Genomic DNA, 21,625 nt, shown 5'->3' on the forward strand with positions numbered 1-21,625 from the left:
ATTACAGCAGACATATTCTCTCTATTAACCACATTTATGTTTTGTAGTAACATCGGTCTTTAACCATATCTTCTTCCTTACTTCCTTTCTACCTCTCAATAGAATTCACAATATCTTCATTTCAAAATACTTTCTCTAATTTGTATTTTCTCTAGATGCCTGCATTCATACTCAGTCAAGGTATCTGATAAAAGCTGATTCTTAGACAGACTGTTATAACAATACAAGTAGAGATTTAAAATATCCTATAAAGTTGGGCATAATGGCCAGAGGTGGCTTTCCCCGGACCAATCTCATTTCCCTTCATTTAAGATATGCGGGAAGCTAATTGTGAAGCCAGATTAAAACAGCTCTTCGAGTCAACACACACGTTTGCAGAGAGGCATCAGGGGATCCCAGGTTCCATTTTCAGTGCAGTGTGCCTCAGGGGACCCTTCCAGGGTGTAGCCTCTGTGGCAGGAAAACAGCAGGCTGGGTCCAGATGTGGTGTTTTCCATGACAGCCTTCCCATTCAGAAACTCAGTTGGAGCCTCACATCTGTTCTCTGAAAGGAAGAATAAGGCCCTGTATTAAATGCTTTCCCAAATGCCCTTTGCTTTTTTTTTTTTTTTAAACTATAGTTGCTGAAGTTATTTTGTATTGTGTATGTGTGTGTGAGTTGTGCATGCACACATGTGGACTATTAATGCATATATATATATATATATATATACACACACACACACACACACACACACACACGTATACATAACTAACACACACACATGCCTACTTATGAATGAAACAAAAGCATTTATTGATATAGAAAAAACATACTGTCTATTTCTGTTGGATTACCACATGCTCCAAGTGAAGATTGCTGTTTATTCCTATATAATTCATTTGTCTTTATGTATTTTGCTAATAGTGATGGATGTGGTAGGGCTTTAGATGAACATATGCATAAAATAAAGGGATGTTATGGCTGTGAACTTACTATATGATACTAATTTCACTATTATTTTTTATAACACTTGGTTTGTAAGACCAGCTAAAAATACAGGATTCTCAAACAAGGTGTGTAAAAACATTCTTCCCTCTGACTTCTTCAAGCTCACAGTTCTCCGTTCTTGCTATTTTCCCACTGTACTTTACTTTCTAGTTGATTACTCTTGTTTTATAAGCAGTATGAACAAGTTTGAACAGGATTCCAGGTGCCTCTGATGCTGCCAGTCTGTGGGCTGTGCTTTTGAGAAACACTGGTCAAGGGCATCCTACTGATGCGCACGGGCTCCCTTGAAATCTGATAACTTATATGAACAAACTCAATAATTTCAGGGGTTATAGAAGGATTTACAGATCAGGTTCTCACTATTTATACTTGCATCCCCACAAATATTTATGACTTTGCATATACCTAAAAAAGTGTATAAATAACAGATATCAAAATATTAATAGTTTTTACTCTGAGCGGTGACCTTAAAAATATGTTCCTGATTTGTGTTGTCTGATTTCTTGAAATTAATTTGTATGACTAATAACTTAAAATGAGCACTCATAAACACCATGAAGCCAGACATGTGGGATTCCTCTTTGTTCTCTGCTCCTATTTTGTGCACATACAAACACTTTTGAACCTGAGCAGGTTAGATAGCATGCTCCTGGGGTTGGGATATGCAAGTTATAAACTTGTATAAAATGCCTTTATGTAATGATAGATGTATAATGAACATATGAAATGCAAAAAAATTTAAAAGTGATATGTAAATAGGGAATGTTAAATGTTTGGGACTATATTATATTTTGACATATGTGATTTAATTCAGCTATTAAATAAAATATAATTGAAGTCAAAAGAAACACTGGGATAATTAAAAAAAAAAAGAAATGCTATTATGGACTGCCTCAAGTCCTAAACAAATGTGTTTTTGTGACTTGAGATGATAGTGAATATTTAAAAATGTTTTCATTATAGTGTTTACCCAAGTTTTTGAGAATAAAAGCACATTTTTCTTCATTGCATCCCAACCATACAATATTCATTACAGACTTCAGGTTCTTGGAGATGTGAAGTTATTTTGCTCTTCTACCTCTGAACATATGGCTGGAACAAAGGGAAGACGTGGTGGGCACAGATTAACCCACACATCGTCAGGGAAACTTGGCTATTCTCATAAGCTGAGTTCCTGCACCGTTTTGCTCAACTGTGGGTATCTGTTTGGCTGGTGTTCCAATATCAGTCAAAATGACGTCATTAAGTGCTTGTTATTTCATCTACAAGCAACAGTTCTAAGCCTATTTTACACTTATTTTTGGAGAAAACAAAAATGCAAATAATCTCAAGTTTCTCAACAAACCCTGTGTTGTTGCTGAGTCAGCAATCTTATGCCATATTCCAGTTACTCTCTGACCCTCATTGTTTGGGGACCTTGAGCAAAAGCCATTAAGTGTTTTCTTGTAGTTTATGTGTTTGTTTATTAAGGCACAGAATGGAGATATAAAGAAAATGGAGATGCATTGTTATCTTGTGTCCTAGGCACTGTTCCTGGGACCTTTAGGTGCCATTTAACTCACCCCTGCATATCGCCAGCTGTCCACTCCACTGTCCGTTCTCTTGGCAGGCTCGTTCCCTGTTCCCCTGTGAAGCAGCAGAGAAGGGTCATGAACAGGATTCTAATTTCATAATGAGAGACAGGAAAGGACTGAAAAGCTATTTTAGTCGTGGACTTTAGTGACTCAGTGCTGGAATGCTGAATGAATATAATAAATCAATATAATGTAAAGTTTAGACTCTCAAAAACAATTTCACCAAAATTCTTCCCTGGCAGGATCATGTGATGAAGGCAGACTTAACTTCATCTACCATTTTAAGTGACAGCTAATTATAATCCATAGCAAAGACTCACAAAGAATGGATTAGAAATGTCAGAGATAAATTTATTTAGTATATTTAAAAGATTTTGAATGGCATTTATCTTTCAATACTTGATACATAAAACAAAGCATACGAGATACTGTATTGGTTTGAGGACTGAAATTTTCAACCACGGGACTTATCTATTGTACCTAAATGTATTAAGGGCCTATGCATTTAACATTTTAAATAATCTGGGTAAAGTCTAAAATTTACTTCTCTGCCTTCTGAGATACCACTTTCTTGAACAATAATTTGTAATTATCTGAATATATTTTTCCAATGTCCTATAGCTTTCAGGGCTAGGTAGGCTGCTTGCCTCCTGTGGTATCTAAGGGACTATTCTTTGATTCCTGAGTATAAACTTTGTAGATCTTTGCTTCCTGTTTTTCTGTTATCTTTTTACCAGAACTATCTGTATTCCCTATTTGTATTATATCCCTAATAAACCATGAAACAATAACTAATTAAAGGTTTATAACACTATGCATTAAAAAGACTAGGTTTTATGCTTCTTTTGTTCTCTGTTTCTGTCTCTCTCTCATGTGTGGTGTATATGGTGCACAAATGGCAGCCAGCCTGTTCTTTCTTTATCTATCTGTCTATCTATCTATCTATCTATCTATCTATCTATCTATCTATCTATCTATCATCTACCTACCTACCTATCTGTGGACCTTGGTCCTTAGAGACAGAGTTCTCATTAAACCTAGAGTTTGGCTAGCCTGGAGTAAGCCCCAGGGTCCTTTACTCCCCGACTCCCCACATCACTGGGGTCACAGGGCTGCACACACCTGCTTTTTAATGAGTATTGGTTTTCTAAACTCAGGTCCCCTTGGTTGTGCACTGAGCACTCTTGTCTGAATTATCTCTCCTGCTCCTTGTAAGTCTTCAGGAGCTCCCCTCGGAGTGTGGACTTTTCAGCACATAGCACATTTTGTCACCTATTTGCTTTCTAATTTTATTTATGCTTATATGTGTTCCAGTGTATACCACATGTATATGGATGCTAATGGCGGCCAGAAGAGAGGGATAGCTCACCTGGAACTGGAGTTACAGGTGGCTGGGAGCCAGCTGACTTGGGTGCTGTGAACTGAACTTGGGTCCTCTGTAGGAGCAGCTGAACCATCTCTCCAGCCCCCTGCCACGTTGGTTTTTTTTTGTTTTTTGTTTTGTTTTGTTTTTGTTTGTTTAGCTGTGTTCTGAATCAGCAACAGCTAGGAAGCTGCTAATCCTTTACTCTTGTTTTATCCCAGTTGATTGATATCCTTAGTGTCCTCTTTGGAGCTATTGTTTTTGTCTTGAGCCATGAGTTTAATTATTGATAAATCTTCACTTGTAAAGATCTTATTGACTTTAATGAGATAGCCCTGTTCTGACTTTCCAAAACAAAACAAAACAAAACAAAAAACCCTCCTGGTTCCATAAGTTTCACTGTTTTTTAAAAACACATTTTTATTTTCTTCTTAATAAAATGATAACATTCCATCCATTGTAGAAAAGTTGAAAACATATAAAAGAAAAATAAAGCTTCCACAATTGTTCATCCAAAGACAAATTTTAACCCTTGTGCTTTTTCTGTAGACAGAAAAATACTTTCCTAAATTATATGTTACTTGTTTACTAGTTTAAAAGAACTAGACAACTGCCTACTGACTGAGCTTACTAACCAGGTAGTCACAGAGCACACTGCAGTCAACTGGCTTAGTCAACAGTTTTCCATTTTCCCAGTGTCCTTAGCTTGTTCTCTTCCTGTAATGATTTGAATGGTAAATATTCTGTTTGACCATGCCAATTTTTATTCTAATATAAATTCAAACAAATTATCAGTAACTATTAACTTCCTCTTTAGTAACTGGCAATATTTATGCATTTCTGTCCTTTCCTCTCTCTTCCCCTTCACTTGCCTTGCTTCTTCTTAAGCGTGAGCTTTAGATCCATTAGCACACACCCCCATCTAAGTTTCTAACCAACTTGTCCAGATTCTTGTATGACACTTTAGAGCCTTAACAGCCATTTTATTATTCACTGGTGGTAATTTTTAAAATAACCAACCCAGTCTCCACTTGTTTATTTTGATTTATTCTTTAGTTGACTTTAGATATATTTTTCCTGCATTTTTTTTCAGGCATGGTACTTTTTTTTTTGAGATTCAAATAGCTCATAAAAAGGTATTCACCTCACACACTAATGGGAGCATATTTACATGGTAGAAGAATGTGACATAATTGATATCGGGTATCTTGACTGCTTTGCTTGGTTTTGGTTGTAGTTCAAATACCGGGAGTGGATGATGGCGATTACCCTGAAGACTTGGGATAACGCCTTGAGGATGGTGTGGTCATTTGCCCACAGCCATCACAGCTATGTAAGCAAGGAGGCTCATTGCACTATATGTGTCAACAGGCTGAGGGTAACACAGTTCCTTTGCATCCTTCAGTAGAGCAGCCTGTCACAGAAGTCTGCTGGGACTAAGACCTGACCTGGAGCCACTTTCCCATCCACCAGCTTTTAGTGCCAGAGGCTGGTTAAAAATGCAAAACCTTTGACCTTGTTTGTTTTCTAGTGCTGTGATAAACACTGTAACCAAAGGTTACACACAGCTTACAGTTCATGATGAGAAGTCAGGCAGGAACTGTAGTGGGTAGCCATTCCAGCCTTGGCCTGGAAGTTCCAACCCCCACTGAGGCTTCGGTAATGGTCATGCCCACAAGGCGGGGCTGAGAGAGGACGCTGAAGACCCAGGATCGAGAAGAGAGGCTCTTCTTGGTTCCAGGACCCTGGACGCTGGAGGTAGACTGAGCAGAGTTCTCCAGAGAACACTGCTGGACTGTGCCATACCATTCCCAGACCCTGCAACCTATCCCTTCATTTGTAAGCTACCCCACAAAATAAACCTCCCTTTTAATTATGTGGAGTGGCCTTAATAATTTCACCAATAAGGAACTGATGCAGAGACCATGGGAGAATGTTACTTACTAGCTTGCTCCCATGACTTGTCTAGTCTGCTTTCTTAGATAACTCAGAACCACTCGCCCATGGGTGGCACCACCCACAGGGGGCTGGGGCTCTTCAACATTTATCATTAGTCAACATGCCAGACATGTCTATAGGCTAAGCTGAGAGAGGCATTTTCTCAATTGGAGTTCTGTCTTTCCAGATGACCCCATCTTGTGTCAGGTTGACAAAATAACTAATCAGCTTGCCCCTACAGAATACCATGACTACAGTAAATAATAATGTCATATATTTAAAAAAAATTATACCTTCCTAAATCTCTAGATTCCGTCTCTATTTCCCCTGCTCTCCCCCGTACATCTATTTGTTTCAGGTCTGGAAAACTTGTCATTTGTTCTGCTGATGTTCCCAGACATACTTTCGCTGGTTGTTTTACATGATGTCACTGATACTATTTATCAGACTTAGAGGCTTGATAAAATCAAGTTCTTTCTTTCTTTCTCTCTTTTTTTTTTCCTGGAAGGGAGCAAGTCATTCACACATCAGAGCTCTTACCATCCAGAGACACTAATGCCTACTATCTTTATTTTGTGGGTGCCATCAACAGGCACAGCTGATCCTAAATGTCTATTATCTCTATTTTGTGGGTGTGCCATCAGCAGGCACAGCTCATCAGTGCCTAAATGCAGCAGTTCACAGGGACTGTAAATTCTGCTCTTTCATTAACTCACTGGGGTGTCTTATGAAGGTGAGTGTTCCTCGAATTAGCATTTAGTTATCTGCACATGCCACCTGCTTTAAGGAGCCAATCCTTCCTCTTCAGTTATGTGTTCTCAATGTGAGTCTGCGGGGCAGCATCTGCTTTGTGGGATCATTACGAATCTCCTATGTGTCCACGCTGTTTGACACGTGTCACTCTGTTGGAATGATTGTCTGTATTGCTGCTCAGATGGCTTTCGAAACTTCCTCTAGTTGGCGCCACATCTCCTTTAAGGAGTTACTTATTTTTATTTTATGTGCGTGGATGTTTTGCCTGCCTATATGTCTGAGCACCGTGTGTGTGCACTGCCCAGAGACCAGGGAAGGGAATTGGACCCCTGGGACTGGAGCTACAGAGGGCTGTGAGCCACCCTGTGGCTGCTGGGAATTGCACTCAGGTCCTCTGGAAGAGCAGCTGGTGCTTTTGACCACTGAGCCATCCCTCCAGCCCCTCCAGGTTCCCATTATCTCAGGTGATGAGGGCTCCCAGGCAATCTTTTCCATCTCTCACTGTAGACTGGTATTCGTTATTTTTCCAAGTAGCTGGGCATAAATCTTTTGAAAAGAGTCTAGGGTGATTTTATTGGTTGCTTGGAATGAGAACAGTTACTAATAAACTTTCAGCTTTATAGTTAACAGTAGGCTGTTGCCCCAACATTTTAAGTGAAATTATCAATTTCTACACATTTCATGAGTTAGTGGTATATTTTGTTTCCAAAAGTGTATATATGTTTTAAGATATTCCAAGATCAGTAATCTCATGTAAGGAATGCCCCAGTTTCAAAAACAGGAAAATTCTCCAGCCACAATCCATTATTAGGTTATCATCATTCTTTTTGTGTTTCTTTTCTTAACCTTTGAGGAAATAAACTAAGAACCATAGAAATATGGTCTCAGTTTTCATGGTCCTGTCTTATGAAAACTCTTTGATTTCACAGTCTCTCTCTCTCTCTCTCTCTCTCTCTCTCTCTCTCTCTCTCTCTCTCACACACACACACACACACACACACACACACACACACACACACACACACACACACACACACACAATGGGTTGTGCCACACACATACAGCAGCTGACTGGTAATGAATACTGCAGGTAGACCTGTTCTTACACACCCCTGCAAACACTAAGAGATTCCTGAAAAGCCAGATGACAATCTCTTGTGATTCACAGCAGCTCTCCTAGACAGTGTTGGTACTGAGATAATAATCAGAAAAATTAACCTCAGAGCTCCCATTAAAGTTCACAGGGAGATGCAGGTGCTGCTGATGGGACTATAATACTGCAACCAGGAGTCATCTTAAGGATAAGGTTGGGGTTTTCTTAGGCCAGTTCTGAGAAGTTTCAGGCTAGACATATCACAGGGGAAGCTGGCCTCTCAGGTGAGAGCTTGCCAGTGCCTGTACTCTCACTGTTGGGGAAGTACCTCCTTGTTGTGGCTGTCCTGTAGTGACACGTAGTGGGGCCAGTTGGGAACTGCCTGACATGGGTGTTGGGAGCCTAAGCCAGGTTCTCTGCAAGAGCAGCAAATGCTCTTAACAGATGAGCCATCTCTCCAGCTCCAAGCTGTTTTTTGAACTAGGGATTGAATGAGGCCCGTGGATATGCTAGCTAAGCACTCTGTCCCTGAGCCACACCCGCCCTTTCTTTCATGTCTGTTTTGTGACAGAGCCTTGACAGATGTCTAGGCAGGCCTTGAACTTGTCACCCTCCTGTCTCTGCCTTGGAGTAGCTGAGATCTCAGGTATGAGTCACCATACCTGGCTGATATTTTTTGTGTGTTTAAAAATTCTAAGTCATCTTAACTAGTTTTCCAAAACGTGTTAAGAGAATAAAGTAACAAAATATAATAAGATGTTTTAGGAGCAGTGCTGTGGATATCGCTCTGTATAAATAAAATGCTGTTTGGCCAGTGGTCAGGCAGGAAGTATAGGCCGGACAAGAGAGAAGAGAATTCTGGGAGGTGGAAGGCTGGGGCAGAGAGACACTGCCAGCCGCTGCCATGACAAGAAAGATGTAAGGTACTGGTAAGCCACAAGCCACGTGGCAAAGTATAGATTTATAGAAATGGGATAAATATAAGAGTAAGAGCTAGACAATGGTAGGCCTGAGCTAATGGCCAAGCAGTTTAAATAATATAAATGTCTGTGTGTTTATTTTACAAATGGGTTGTTGGACTAACAGGGCTTGGTGGGGGCTGGACAGAAGGTCTCCAACTACAGGGCAGTGTTGGTAAAATTAAGTTATTTAAGTATTAAAAAGAATCCTAAGCATATCAGAATAGCACATTCATTTTTGTTAAATAATTTGTTACCTTACCTCTAATTCATAGCCAGAATCACACTGATAAACAACCGTGCTTCCAAAGCTGTACATATTGCCAACCACAAATCCATGCTCTGGACTTTCAGGCTGCCCACAGAAAACTGGGATGCAGGATTCATCAGAAAATGGTGGCTCCCATGTACCATCAGGCTAAAGGACAGACCACAAATTGTAAGCTGTAGTAAGGAATTCATACATGAGTGTGCTACTTATATGGCAGACTCAGCCCCAAAGTGAGAGTCAAAGGACCCAAGGTTTCCCCTAATTGTGTTGCTTGATATCTATCTGTAGTTATTCAAAACACATCAACCATTAGAAGGTTTTTATAGTCAGCGCCGAACATTTGTTGACATCCCCGACATGCACAAAACAAGCACTTCCTTCCAAATAGACCCATCCCATAAGGAAGTCTCCACTAAACTAGAAGTCTTAACTAGAGTGGGCTAGTCTATAGGACTTAGGGAGGGTCGGTACAGATACTCCACCAATTATCCCAGTACACTCTTGTATTTTATGTGACTTCCATGTCTTGATTTCAAGTTTCTGAGAAATAGAAGCATCAGGTGATGAGCTTAAAGTTTGAAGCATGGGTTTTGTCTTCTCCATATTATTGAATTTTCTAAAAAATTTTAACACATTTATGGGTTGGGGAGTTAGCTCAGTGGTAGAGCGTTTGCCTAGGAAGAGCAAGGCCCTGGGTTCGATCCTCAGCTCAAATAAATTTTTTAACACATTTATGTGTTTTTAGTGTATGTGTGTGTGTGTGTGTGTGTGTGTGTGTGTGTGTGTTTGGTGTCATCCACTGTTCCTACTTGTAACATTTTCTCCCAGGAAGGCCATAGAAGCCCAGATCTTTCCCTGCCTGTTTTGGAGTGGTCCAAGAACACATTCTCTGGCACACCTTGTTTGGAAGTAGAGTGTCAGGTGCCCAGTTTCAGAAAGGGTCCTGGACTGAACCCAGCAGGAAGCAGAGTTACCTGGAAAGGCCAAGGAAACTCTGGACATGCTTTGCTTGGTATCTTCACCAGGCCTCAGGGTTAGAACATACCTCACTGTCAACCACATTTCTACAGTCAGCTTTACTGATTGTAACTGTGTGATGTAGTCAATATTAAGTCTCCAAAGAATAGAGGTCAGAGACTTTTTAGACACCTGAGCACACGGAGGTTTATGCAATAGCAAACAACACACTCATTCATACTCCAGGAGGTGGTACACCTAAACTCTGCAGGAACCAGACAGAAGCTGCCACCTGCCCTACTTCTACAGACCTTGCCTATGTGTCTCTTCGCCTATTGCTCCTAAGGAGGCTCTTTCTAATGATCTCTTTTCTGAGTTCAGTGAGACACTGTAGCAAATCCCCACACCCTGAGAAACAGGTAGAGGGAACCCTGACAAGTCGTCATTAGGTCAGAGGAGACTCCAGAGGAGACTCCAGGTGAGGCTCACGCTTGCTCCTGGTGACTGAGGTGGGCAGCCTTAGGTACTGAGTCCTCAACCTGTGGGGCACAGCACAACCTCCAGGTATACAGTGTTAGGGTTGACCAATGGCATGTAGCTAGCATCTGCAGCAGAACTGATTGCTTGGTGTGTGTGTGGACAGCCCTATGTAACTGGCATTAGAAGGGTGTTGTTGATAATGGTTTTAAACAGTATTTGAAACAAAACTCTTTGACATACATACAACACAGAAGTGATTTTATAGAACTACACATATAAATACGCCCACATCACAACCAATCATTCTCTAAATGCATAGAAGTTGCACCCAGCTTTTCAGTATTTTAACTGATGCTTCAACAAACTGAAGTTTTACACAAATATTTCTGAAGATTAGTGGAAAAATTTGAATCTTTTAGGCTGGCATACAAAATGATGGGTTTCCTCACGGCCTCCTCATACATGTGTTACACTTTGTTTATTTGCCCTCCCCCACAACCCTCCCCACAACCCTCCCCCACAACCCTCCCCCACAACCCTCCCCCACAACCCTCCCCCACAACCCTCCCCCACAACCCTCCCCCACAACCCTCCCCCACAACCCCTTCCCTACAAACCCACCACCATGCTTCCCTCTCCTTGCCTGTCTCAAGCTGGTCTCTTCTCTTTCCCCAGTCAGTTCTATGTTCTGTTTTCTTGGATTAGAAAAGTAAAACTACATTCTGCTGTGTGCTTTTGAAATACCTGTTACTTGGTTTTGATTATTTCAGTTTTCTCCATGATAGTTACTTTAATTGTCAGAATGATTTATTAGTTATTACTCACCTTGATTTCTTCACCAAGGTCTACTTTGTAGCTCATTTTTTGTATTTCATGCTTTTGTGTGTGTGTGTGTGTGTGTGTGTGTGTGTGTTTTCCCCTAAATTTACACCAATACCACACTAACAGAAAATTTGTAATTTGTAATGTGTCTTAATTTCTGGGTGGTGAAGCTTTCTTCATATTCATTTTGTTTTGTTTTTTTGTTTTTCAAGACAGGATTTCTCTGTGTAGCCTTGGCTATCCTAGAACTCACTCTGTAGACCAGGCTGGCCTGGAACTCACAGAGATCCTCCTGCCTCTGCCTCCTGAGTGCTGGGATTAAAGGTGTGCGGTGACTGCCTGGCTTCAGAATTCATTTTTTAACAACTGTATTTATCTTATCGACTCATTCTGTGACAGGATAATTATAATTATATAATTATAATTATAATTACATTATAATAAAAATATTTCTAGGCACTGAACACAGTTCTCTGCAACTTCTGCACCTGAATACTTAGAAAGACTCAATTTACTTTTCAGAGCAAAAATTAAAGCAGAACCCCACTGGGAAAAAGAGCAGAAATCACATTTTGGATGGAGAAAGTATGAAGATTAGCAAAAATAAACTACTGATTCAGAAAAAGAAAACTTAGTCACTAGTGTCCCAGCACCCCAGAGAGCACACATGGAACTACCCAGTGCTCCATAACTCAATGTAGAGAACAGCAAAACTCTTCATCATGGCAAAACTCTATGTGTTCAAGAAGCTCAAAATCTTGGGGAAAATTTCCCCTTATGATCTTTGGCTCTGTATAAAAAGGGGCATATTTTGAGAGCCTGGCACCTTGGACAGCTATTGCTCCTGCTCAGTGTGATGGTTCTGCTTGTAGGCATGGCGGTAACCAATCATGGGGATGCATGGTTTATAAACAGAAAATGAGGATAAATTAGAATAAAATGTTCTTGAGTCCCCACTATGTGTCAGGCATCTTCTGGACACTTAGACACATTAAATAACTGAATCCTTCCAATGAGCACAGACTTACAAATAACCAAGCTGAAGGATGACGTGTTGAGGAACCTCCAAATGTGAGCGATGACATTCAAACCCACAGGCCGAGGAAAAGGGCATGCCTGTGCTATGTTGTAGCCTCCTCTTCCAGTTCCTAGCCTAACTCCAGCATGAAGGGAGGCTCAGGGACTCATCTTACAATCTTGATGTGGAAGTTAGGAGAAGGGGCTCTGCTGGGAAGGCCTGCTCTCTGTGTGGCAGTTTACATCTTTAACAAGGTGTTACCGTTAGCAAACTATTAAACCTGCACAGAAAGCTAAACTAACTATACATTTTATGCCCAAGAGTGTCTGTGTGCACAAACCATCTGGGGACTTTTGAAAGGTTGAAGTTGGCAGAAGTTAGGCGTTTCCTCCCATCAATGGTGTGGTGTTTCACAACACCTATATAAGATATATGTTATTTTACATACTTGTTTTCAAATAAGGAAACCTGAAGTATAGGTTCCCCCTCCCTCATCTTGTAGCCCAGGCTATCCTCAAACTCCCTGTGTAACATCTGTTCCTCATGTCTCCATTCTAAATGCTGCATTACTGGTGTGCACCACCATACTCAGTTTATGTGGTGTGAAGACAAAACCCGGGGCCTCGTCATACTGGGCAAGCATTCTATCAATGAAGCCAGTATTCAGGCCTTCTACTGAGACCGTCACAGATGTCTGGTTGCTTTGCTGTGAATGTCTCATTAGAGATGATTTTGTTGTTGTTTAAACTTTTCCCCTAACATTTGCTCTTAGTTTAAAACTGGGACTGTTAGGAGGAAATACATGTTCTACTTCTTTTTTCCTCTTTGTTAAAAAATTTATTTTATACGTGTGAGTGTTTTGCCTGCACGTTTCTCTGTGCACATGGGCATCAGATCCCCTGACCTGGAGTTGCAGACAGTTGTGAGCTACCATGTGGGTGTTGGGAATGAAACCCAGGTCCTCTGGAGGAGCAGCCAGTGCTCTTAAACTGCCGAGCCATCTCCCCAGATCTACATTCTATTTCTAAGAAAGTTCTCAATTCTTTGGATGCTAACGAAACTTGAGGCAGCTGCCTTTTCTTCTTGGCCAGCGCAGTGTGCATTTCGTTCATAGTCACAAAGGCCACAGACAGACTTTCACATCCCCATTCAGAGGCAGTATCTCACCTGGCAGGTTGACAGGTCCACTCCTTCATAGGTAAACCCTTCAGTGCAGGACACAGAAACTTGTTTATTCACCTGAAAGTCGTCTCCATGAACACGAATGCGTGTTGTGTTTGTTGGTATGGGACACATTTTAGGAATGCAGGAGATTCTTTCAGGGACCCAATGACCATCTTGCTTGCAGGTGAATGTATCTGTATCTGTATCTATCACATACCCTTCCAGACACCTGCAATGCAGACGAGAAAATGAAAACCTACAAGAAAGGATCACCCTGCCCCGACCAATGCTCAGATTGAAGGAGCTGCCACAAGGCTCAGGAGACATTTTATGAGAAACCTCAAAACCAGCTCAAAGGTCAGACAGATAACATCACAGAAATATTAATAGAACAATATCCAGATAAATGCTTAGTAATCCACATTCAAGATTAGCCAAGACTAAGATGTGGCTGAAGCTTTTTCTTTTATTTATCAGTTCATTCTAAAACAGCCACTAGTTCAAGAAATTATAGAGAAGTCCAATTACTATCAAAGCTTAGATACTGGCAGGAATATTGCTTATGGTTTATCTACTGTGCAACAAGCACTGTCTGCGGTGCTTATACAAGGTACTGCTTCTAAGCGTGTTCATTAAGCACTATTGTAGCTATAGTACAGTTCAAACTCAAGTCTAATTGGCTCTAAAGCCGCCCGTCCCTTAAAAATGTGCACACTCATGCAGCAAATGGTTCTGTGCAGTGATTAATTTTTCGTGACCCCTCTGTGGGCTTTGCAAATATCAACTCATGCCGGGTGGTGGAGGTACACACCTTTCATCCCAGTGTTCAGGAAGCAGAGGCAGGCAGATTTCTGTGAGTTTGAGGCCAGCCTGATCTACAGTACAAGTTCCAGGACAGGCTCCAAGGCTACACAAAGAAACCCTGTCTCGAAAAAACCAAAACACCAAACCAAACCAAACCAAACCCAAATCAAATATGAACTCATCAATTCTCTTGTCACCTCATTAGCAGGTGCCACTGGGACCTTCATTGCCATTTGGCATTGATGAGGTTGACGCTAGAGAGATTAGGTACCTTCCTTGAAGCCACATTACTCTGCATGGTTTGTGTGGGATGTGGTGAAACTGTCTACTCCAGCAGGAACATTCTGGAATCCATGCTCCTACCATTACTTTTAAATCAGACCTTCTAATCTATTCATGGTAATCATTGGGGAACACTTTGAAACTTCTGAATATTACCAGGTTAGGTGATTACGGAAGTCTTACACAGTTGGAACAGTCTGGTTAGCGGAAACTAAGGAAAGATCTGCTACTCAGTGTCATTGGCACACTCCAAGGGAAAAGGCCCAGGAGAATCCTGATGAGCAGGTGACACTGTGAGTCTCAAAATGCCTGAAGCACCAGCATCCACATGGAGGTCTGAAGTGTATGGCAGAGTCCAGGAATGGCCATTTGTTGTTCGGTTTTGTTCACAGGCCTCTGCTAACTGTTTGGCCTCCTCACACACCGTCCTTCCACAGACCCTAGATTTTACTACAGTTAGGGAACAGGAAGGCAGGCTAAAATGTTCACAGGAGATTGCTCCAGAAGAGGGGCTAAGTTGTCGATCAGATCTGAGATGTAAATGCCTGGAAGACCCAGTTCACGAGGAACAAAGCCTTGAGACAGTTGAAATGATTTGAATGTGATGGTTAGACATTCCAATATATTTTCTAATTCCCAAATTCATTCCAAATTTTTACACCTTCTATTTTAATATTTAGTTTACTAATACTCCTCAGACAGAGGAGTTTCCATTATTTAAGTACCGTGTACTTAGTTTGAGTAGCACAGGCTGGCTAGCCTCTTTATTCATATTGCTCAGTGATTCAAAAATGATTGAAACCAGTTAGAGGACTTTGTGGCGTTATGAGCACCATGAGGATTATGTTAGAAACCATTCTATGCAAAGGGCATGCATTTATTTTCACAGTAAATGGAGTTCTACATAATCCTGAGTAAATAAAGTCAAATGCTAGAAGTTTGGGTTTTGGAGGGAAGCCCAGGATGGTAGCTCTCTTCCAAATTAGCTACATTTTGATCTCTCACTTCTTTTTATAATTCTGCCTACACTCCTTGTGGATTCTGTAGCCATCCATGGTCTTACCTGAGTTTCACTTTGCTTTCATAGGTATATGCCTTTCCTGTGGCCACTGCATTGGCAACAGGCGGTGGAGGTCCACAGGACAGGGGCTCACAGGCTGGGTAAGGCTGGCTCCATGTCCCTTTCTCTGTACAAATCAGATCTGAACTACCTTGCATGATGTGGCCAGGTCTGCAGCTATAAGTTACCACATTGTCCTCCAATGGGCTATTCTCGCTGACGACTGCATTGGGTATGGTTGGGAGAGAACCACAGTCAGCATGCTCACAGAGTGGGAAGCCAGACCATTGGCCACTGGCATCACAGGTGATTTCAGAAAGCCCGAGGAGCTTGAAGCCTTTGAAGCACTCAATCTGGACTGTCTTTCCACAGCCTAAGTCAGTTGCATTGATGGTTCCGTGTTGAATGATGGGTCTAGAACACCTGCAAGGTAGGCAGGAAGGCGGGCTGCCACTCCAGGAACCATTGGGGAGGCATCTTCTTGAAGGGTTTCCATGGAGCTTGTAACCAGGAAGACACTGATACTGTATGTGGCCCCCGTGATAAAAGGAAAAGCCGTTAGGGAAGCCCTGGGGGAGATCATCAGGAGGACCACAGGTAGCTGGTTTACAGACGGGAACCTCAGCATCCCAAGTCCCATCTGACTGGCAGGTGAGTTTAGGAGCCCCATGTAACACATAGCCCTCTAGACAGTGGAATGCTACTTCCTTCTTGAACCTATAGTCTACACCATCTGTTACCCCATTTGCCACCTGCAGTGGGGCACTACATCTGACAGGCTCGCAGCTGGGAGTGGTGTCACTCCAACTTCCATTGCTAAGACAGACACGGCTCCTGGCTCCTTCAAGGATGAACCCTTCACTGCAAGAGTATGCGACCTCTTTTTGGAATGTGTATTCTTCTCCCTTCACTTGGCCATTGTTTGGGGCTGGGGGTGAGCCACAATCCACAGGAATACACGTGGGCTCGTGCCCATCCCAGTCTCTATTTTCCTGGCATGTTCTCTTCTCAGTGCCATTGAGCACATAGCCAGGGTCACACTTATAGTGCAACACCCCCAGGTATGAGTAGTCACTTCCTTTGATGAGTCCGTTCCTGAGTGGGTTCGGCTTGCTGCATGAAATGGCTTCACAGCGTGGCGCAACACCACTCCACTTCTTATTCTGTAGACAAAGTCTCAAGTGGGAGCCTTCTAAGATGTGCCCTGGCTTGCAGCTATATTGTGCAGCACTGCCCAAGGTAGTCTGTGTAAAATGCAAAAAGCCGTTTTCAGGAGCAACAGGCAAGTCACATTCGATTGAGATGCAGGAGGGAGCACTCCCGTTCCAACTCGCGTCTTCCTGGCAGATCAGCACAGGGTTTCCCAGCAGTTCGTAGCCAGGGTCACAGCTGTAGGAAACCATTGTGCCATATAGAAAGTGGGATGCATGTGTAGCAGGGGATGCCTTTGTATTTTCCAAGGTTTTAGCTGTCGCTTCCAAAGGTTGAGGGTGAGGAGTCAGATACGGGACTTCCATCATGTCGTCTTCTTGATCAAAATATTCCTGGCCGTCTTTGACTTTAGTATAGTCTCCGAAGTCTATGTGAGGAGGGAGACCACAGTCTATGGGAACACATGTTGGGCTGGAGCTTGACCATCCTGACTCCTCACAGGTCTGCATGGCATGACCAACCACCTGAAACCCAGGGAAGCAGCTATAGATAATCATGGCACCATATCTGTAATCTGCACCTTCTACGAAACCATTTTCGATGGGCTGTGGGTCACTACAGTGGATGGCATTGCAAGAGGGGGCATCCATATCCCAGTCACCTGTCTCTAAACAGGTCAGGGTTTTGGGACCTTTGAGCCGGAAACCTCGGTCACAAAAGTATGTGATTGTTTGTCCATATTGAAAGCTTATGTAAGAGAATTGCCCATTTAAAATCTCTTTGGGCTCTGGGCATTCAACAGGTTTGCACATTGGTTTTCCTCCAAGCCACTGGCCATTTTCCCCACAGAGGGTGGTAGTATTACCCACTAACTCGAAGCCTGGCTTACAGGTGTAGAGCGTGGTGCTGAGATAGGCAAGCCCTTGCACATGGATGATGCCATTGAGGATCTCCTCAGGTTGGGGGCATTCTACTGGAACACATTCAGGCAACAGAGAACTCCAGGTGCCGTCAGCCTGGCAGAGGATGGTTGAATCACCTCTTAGGAAAAACCCATCAACACACAAGTACTTGACAGTACTTCCAAAATGAAGAGCACCAGAAGAAGCAGGGAGGCCAAAGGGAATCAAGGGAGGCGAGCGACAAAGGACCATCTTACAGACGGGAAAGGAACCATTCCATTGCCCGGATGGCAAACACTTCAGGACAGAAGGGCCTTGCAAGACATGCCCCTCTTTGCAGGAAATGGTCATCACGCCTGCCTCAGAAGTTAATTCCTTTAATACGAGCTGGTTTTCCAAGAGGGGAGGCTCTGGGCACTTGGTGGGGACACACTTTGGGCTTGGCTTCTTACTCCATTTGCCAGATTTCTGGCAAGTCCAAGAATTATCACCAACAAGCTCATATCCCTCATTACAGAAAAACTGAACCTTGGACCCCACTTCAAAGCTTTCTCCTTTCAAGAAGCCATTCTGGATGGGAGGGGGTTTCCCACAGTTGAGAGGGGTGCAGGACAGAGGGGTGTCGCTGTGCCAATGGCGATTGGCTTGGCAGACAAACACAGGACTTCCAGCTGCCTTATAGCCCGGGTTGCACTGGAACCTCGCTTCGCTCTCAAAGGTCCTGCCAGTGGCATGCTGAGCAAGAGAGAGAGACGAGTCAGTACAGTTTGCAGAACAGAAAAGCCTACAGATGTAATGCATTGCTAGCCGAGCAGAACCCAAAGACCCACAATTACAATGACTCCATTGGGACTTCCATGAGTAAAGATTTGTGCTGTTTGCAACAGGTCTGCTTCTATATTTTGTAGGAAGGGAAAATGCAGAAGTAAAATGTGGAAGATCCAGTGAGGTGATTTCCTCTGTAGAAATTATTACAGAACCCAGAAGAGATAAGATCAGGTCTATGCAGATTGATGAGTTGAAGGGCAATACCAACAGTATACACAGAGAACTTGAAAAGATTAAAAAAAATATGTAGATGCTTTAAAGGTTTCACTTACAATATTGTCTATTTAAAATGGCACTGTGGCCTTTGATTGGAAGACTAGACTCTCTTCCCCCTCCCTCTCCTCCTCTTCTTCTCTTTTGGTATATGTGGACGAATGTGTGTGAAGTCCAGAAGTCAGCCTCAGGTGTCATTTCGTAGATGTCAACCACTTTGCTTTTATTCATTTGTTCTTTCAGACAGTCTTTACTGTTCATCAGGCGGGCCAGGCTGCAAGCCAGTGAGCCCTGGAGACCCCCTTGTCTCTGCCTGGCAATATGGGGTTACAGGTGTGCAGCTCAGTGCCTGACTTTTCTTACCTGGGGGTTTGAGGATCAAGCTTACAACCCCCATCTTGCACAGAATGCACTTTATCTTCTGAGATACTTCTATAGCCTTTGTTTTTGTCTTCCTGATACACTTACTGGAAAGACACTTTAGTGTGGACATGTGCATCCCACTTAATAATTTGCTCATCATGGTGAAATTACCTTTAGGTATCTCAAAAGAGCAATGCAGAAACTGCACCTCATTTCATTTAAAAACCAGAGTGACAACAAAGATCTCTGAGTTCCATTTAGGTGATGAATTATATAAAAAGCAAAATGGCATTTCATTAAAATTGGCTTACTCTGACGTCATATTTAAGGCTAAGATATGGCTACAAAGACCTTGGAATGTCTGTAGGTTAAGATAATGCAGAAGGATGCATATTGAGGAGTCTAGAGCAATGGCTCAGTGGTTAAGAGCCCTGGCTGCCCCTCCAGAGGAGTAGGTTTGAATTCTCAGGACCCACATAGAGGCTCACAACTGTCTGTAACTCTAGTCCCATGGAATCCGTTGCCCTTTTCTGGTCTCCTTAGACACCAGGCACACACGTGGTGCACAGCCATATATGCAGGCAAGCACCCATACACATAACATAAAAATTTTAAAGATATATAATGTAAGGTTTCACATTATCTTGATTGCCCTTTATTCAGTCCACACCATGTATGTTTCAGCGATCAATCTGTTACTGCCTCTACTTCTCAACACTGGGTTAGCCGTGGTTAATGCCATCACTCACAGGCCCGTGAGTGATGACAGTCATGGATCATTTGCCAGCTGGTCTCTTACCTCCAGAAAGCCATTCTCAACTTTAGGTGGTTCACTGCAGGATACAGGGTGGCAGGTGGGCATGGGTCTACTCCACTGCCCAGTGGCCTCACAGGTGCTTTTCTTCTCCCCTTTGATATAGAACCCCTTGTGGCAGCTATACGCCACCACGGCCCCAAAACTATAGTTTGTTCCACTCGCATAACCGTTCACGATGCTCGGAGGCTCTCCACACCGCACCGGGATGCACTGGACTGACATGGGAGAAGGGCTCCACTCTCCGCCTCTCAGGCACTCGATCTTTGCGGAGGTGTTCAGCACAAAGCCCTCCATGCACTTGAAGCTCACTACTGAGCCCACTGCAAATTTGGCTTTGCTCACCGATTCCAAGATGCTGTAGGAAACAGATGGGGGTTTCTCACAGAAGTGAGCTATACAGCGTGGCACAGCCTGGCCCTCTGGGGGAACCCATTTCCCCTGGGCATTGCAGAAGAGCTGGGAATTGTCAGCCAGGATATAACCATCTGCACAGTAGTAGAATGCAATGTCTCCGAAGAGCCGGTGGCCAGTCTCTGGAGAGGCGTGGTCCACGCTGGGGGGCTCATCACAGGAGACAGCCAGGCACTGATGATTACTTGAATTCCATTTGCCATTGGCTAGGCATATGATGGTGTCAGGGCCAGCAAGGGTGAAGCTGAGAGATGGAGAAGAAAGAGACAACTCAGTACAGTATTGAGAAAAGGTATTATGTCTTCTCTTTTCATTTTTTAATCTTTCCAAAACTAACTTTGCTTTTATTCTTTGCTTTTTAAAAATAATATTTAGCATCTGAATATTGAGCTTATTGATCCAATGATTTTAATGCTTGATCAGAAAGGAAATAGAGTTAAGACTTTTGCTATGTAAGGAACTCTAGTGATTGTTGCATATTTGTATGTGTGTGTGAAGTTGTACGTGCGTACATGCTTGGGGAGGTCAGAGGTCATGATCATTTATCAGGAGCCCTGTACCTTATTTTTTGAGAAGGAGTTTTTTGCTGGGACTTGAAGATTTCTGCTAAGGCTAGGCTGGCTGGTCAGTAAGCCCCAGGCCCTGCCACCACAGCCACATTCGGCTTTTTAAGTAGGGGCTGGGATCAAACTCAGGTCCTCATTTTATTAGCTGAGCCTGATCCCCAGTCCCTGGCTATTTTTCATTTTTAAAATAAAAATGAGAAATAAGTTTTGGTCATATATGACTCAATTCAGTACCTGGCCTCCATAGCTTTAGCCTGTTAATTTTCATACTTTTATTTTAAAAAGCTTCAGCAGGCCATATTTAGGCCGAATACAGCTTAGAGTTGCTTTCTTACATTCAGTGAGCTTTAGAACAGTGATTATAATCTAGGCTCCAGTGTTTTCAAACTTCTGCCCATGTGGTTAGCGTTAAAAAGCTTTGTTCTACATGCGGCTCTATGCCATGCAATGAGTGTACAGATACGTTTTGCCTAATAGCTCCTAGCCTTTCTTTATGTGCCAGGCATTTGCCCATATCTGATGACGAATTGATGATGTGCTCCCCAGAGCTATCTCCACAATGCAGAACAAAACACTAGGCTGTGTGGGATTAGGGAAGCTGCATCTGAGGCATTCCGATTTTCACCTTCAATCTCTTAGACAACAGAGTTTTGAGGGGATATCTGACATCCCATCAGTCTGTCGTTTTGCTACCAATAATGAATAAGGGAATGAAAGTAGTCAGGTGACTAATTGAATCCTTGTTAGACATTGTGATTGGCCCATCTTACTACGGTTGGCTGAGGGGTGAAGCAGACAGGTCCAGGCACTTGCCTACTATCACCCAGCTGTTAGCAGAAGATGT

The 21,625-nt window shown here is 42.7% G+C and overlaps 1 protein-coding gene across 1 annotated transcript in view; it reads right to left on the reverse strand.

Moving 5' to 3' along the window:
• Positions 1-21,625, reverse strand: part of Svep1 (sushi, von Willebrand factor type A, EGF and pentraxin domain containing 1) — a 180,365-nt gene that overhangs the window by 13,050 nt on the left and 145,690 nt on the right. Inside the window, exons 37-42 of the mRNA XM_036180091.1 lie at positions 19,787-20,459; positions 15,533-18,318; positions 13,387-13,612; positions 8,934-9,089; positions 2,554-2,617; positions 371-544 (exon numbers count right to left, since the gene is read on the reverse strand). Coding sequence (XP_036035984.1) covers positions 371-544; positions 2,554-2,617; positions 8,934-9,089; positions 13,387-13,612; positions 15,533-18,318; positions 19,787-20,459 — 4,079 coding nt within the window. The remainder of the gene's footprint in view (positions 1-370; positions 545-2,553; positions 2,618-8,933; positions 9,090-13,386; positions 13,613-15,532; positions 18,319-19,786; positions 20,460-21,625) is intronic.

Source organism: Onychomys torridus, chromosome 2 (genome assembly GCF_903995425.1).
Source record: "Onychomys torridus chromosome 2, mOncTor1.1, whole genome shotgun sequence".
Lineage (NCBI taxonomy): Eukaryota > Metazoa > Chordata > Mammalia > Rodentia > Cricetidae > Onychomys > Onychomys torridus.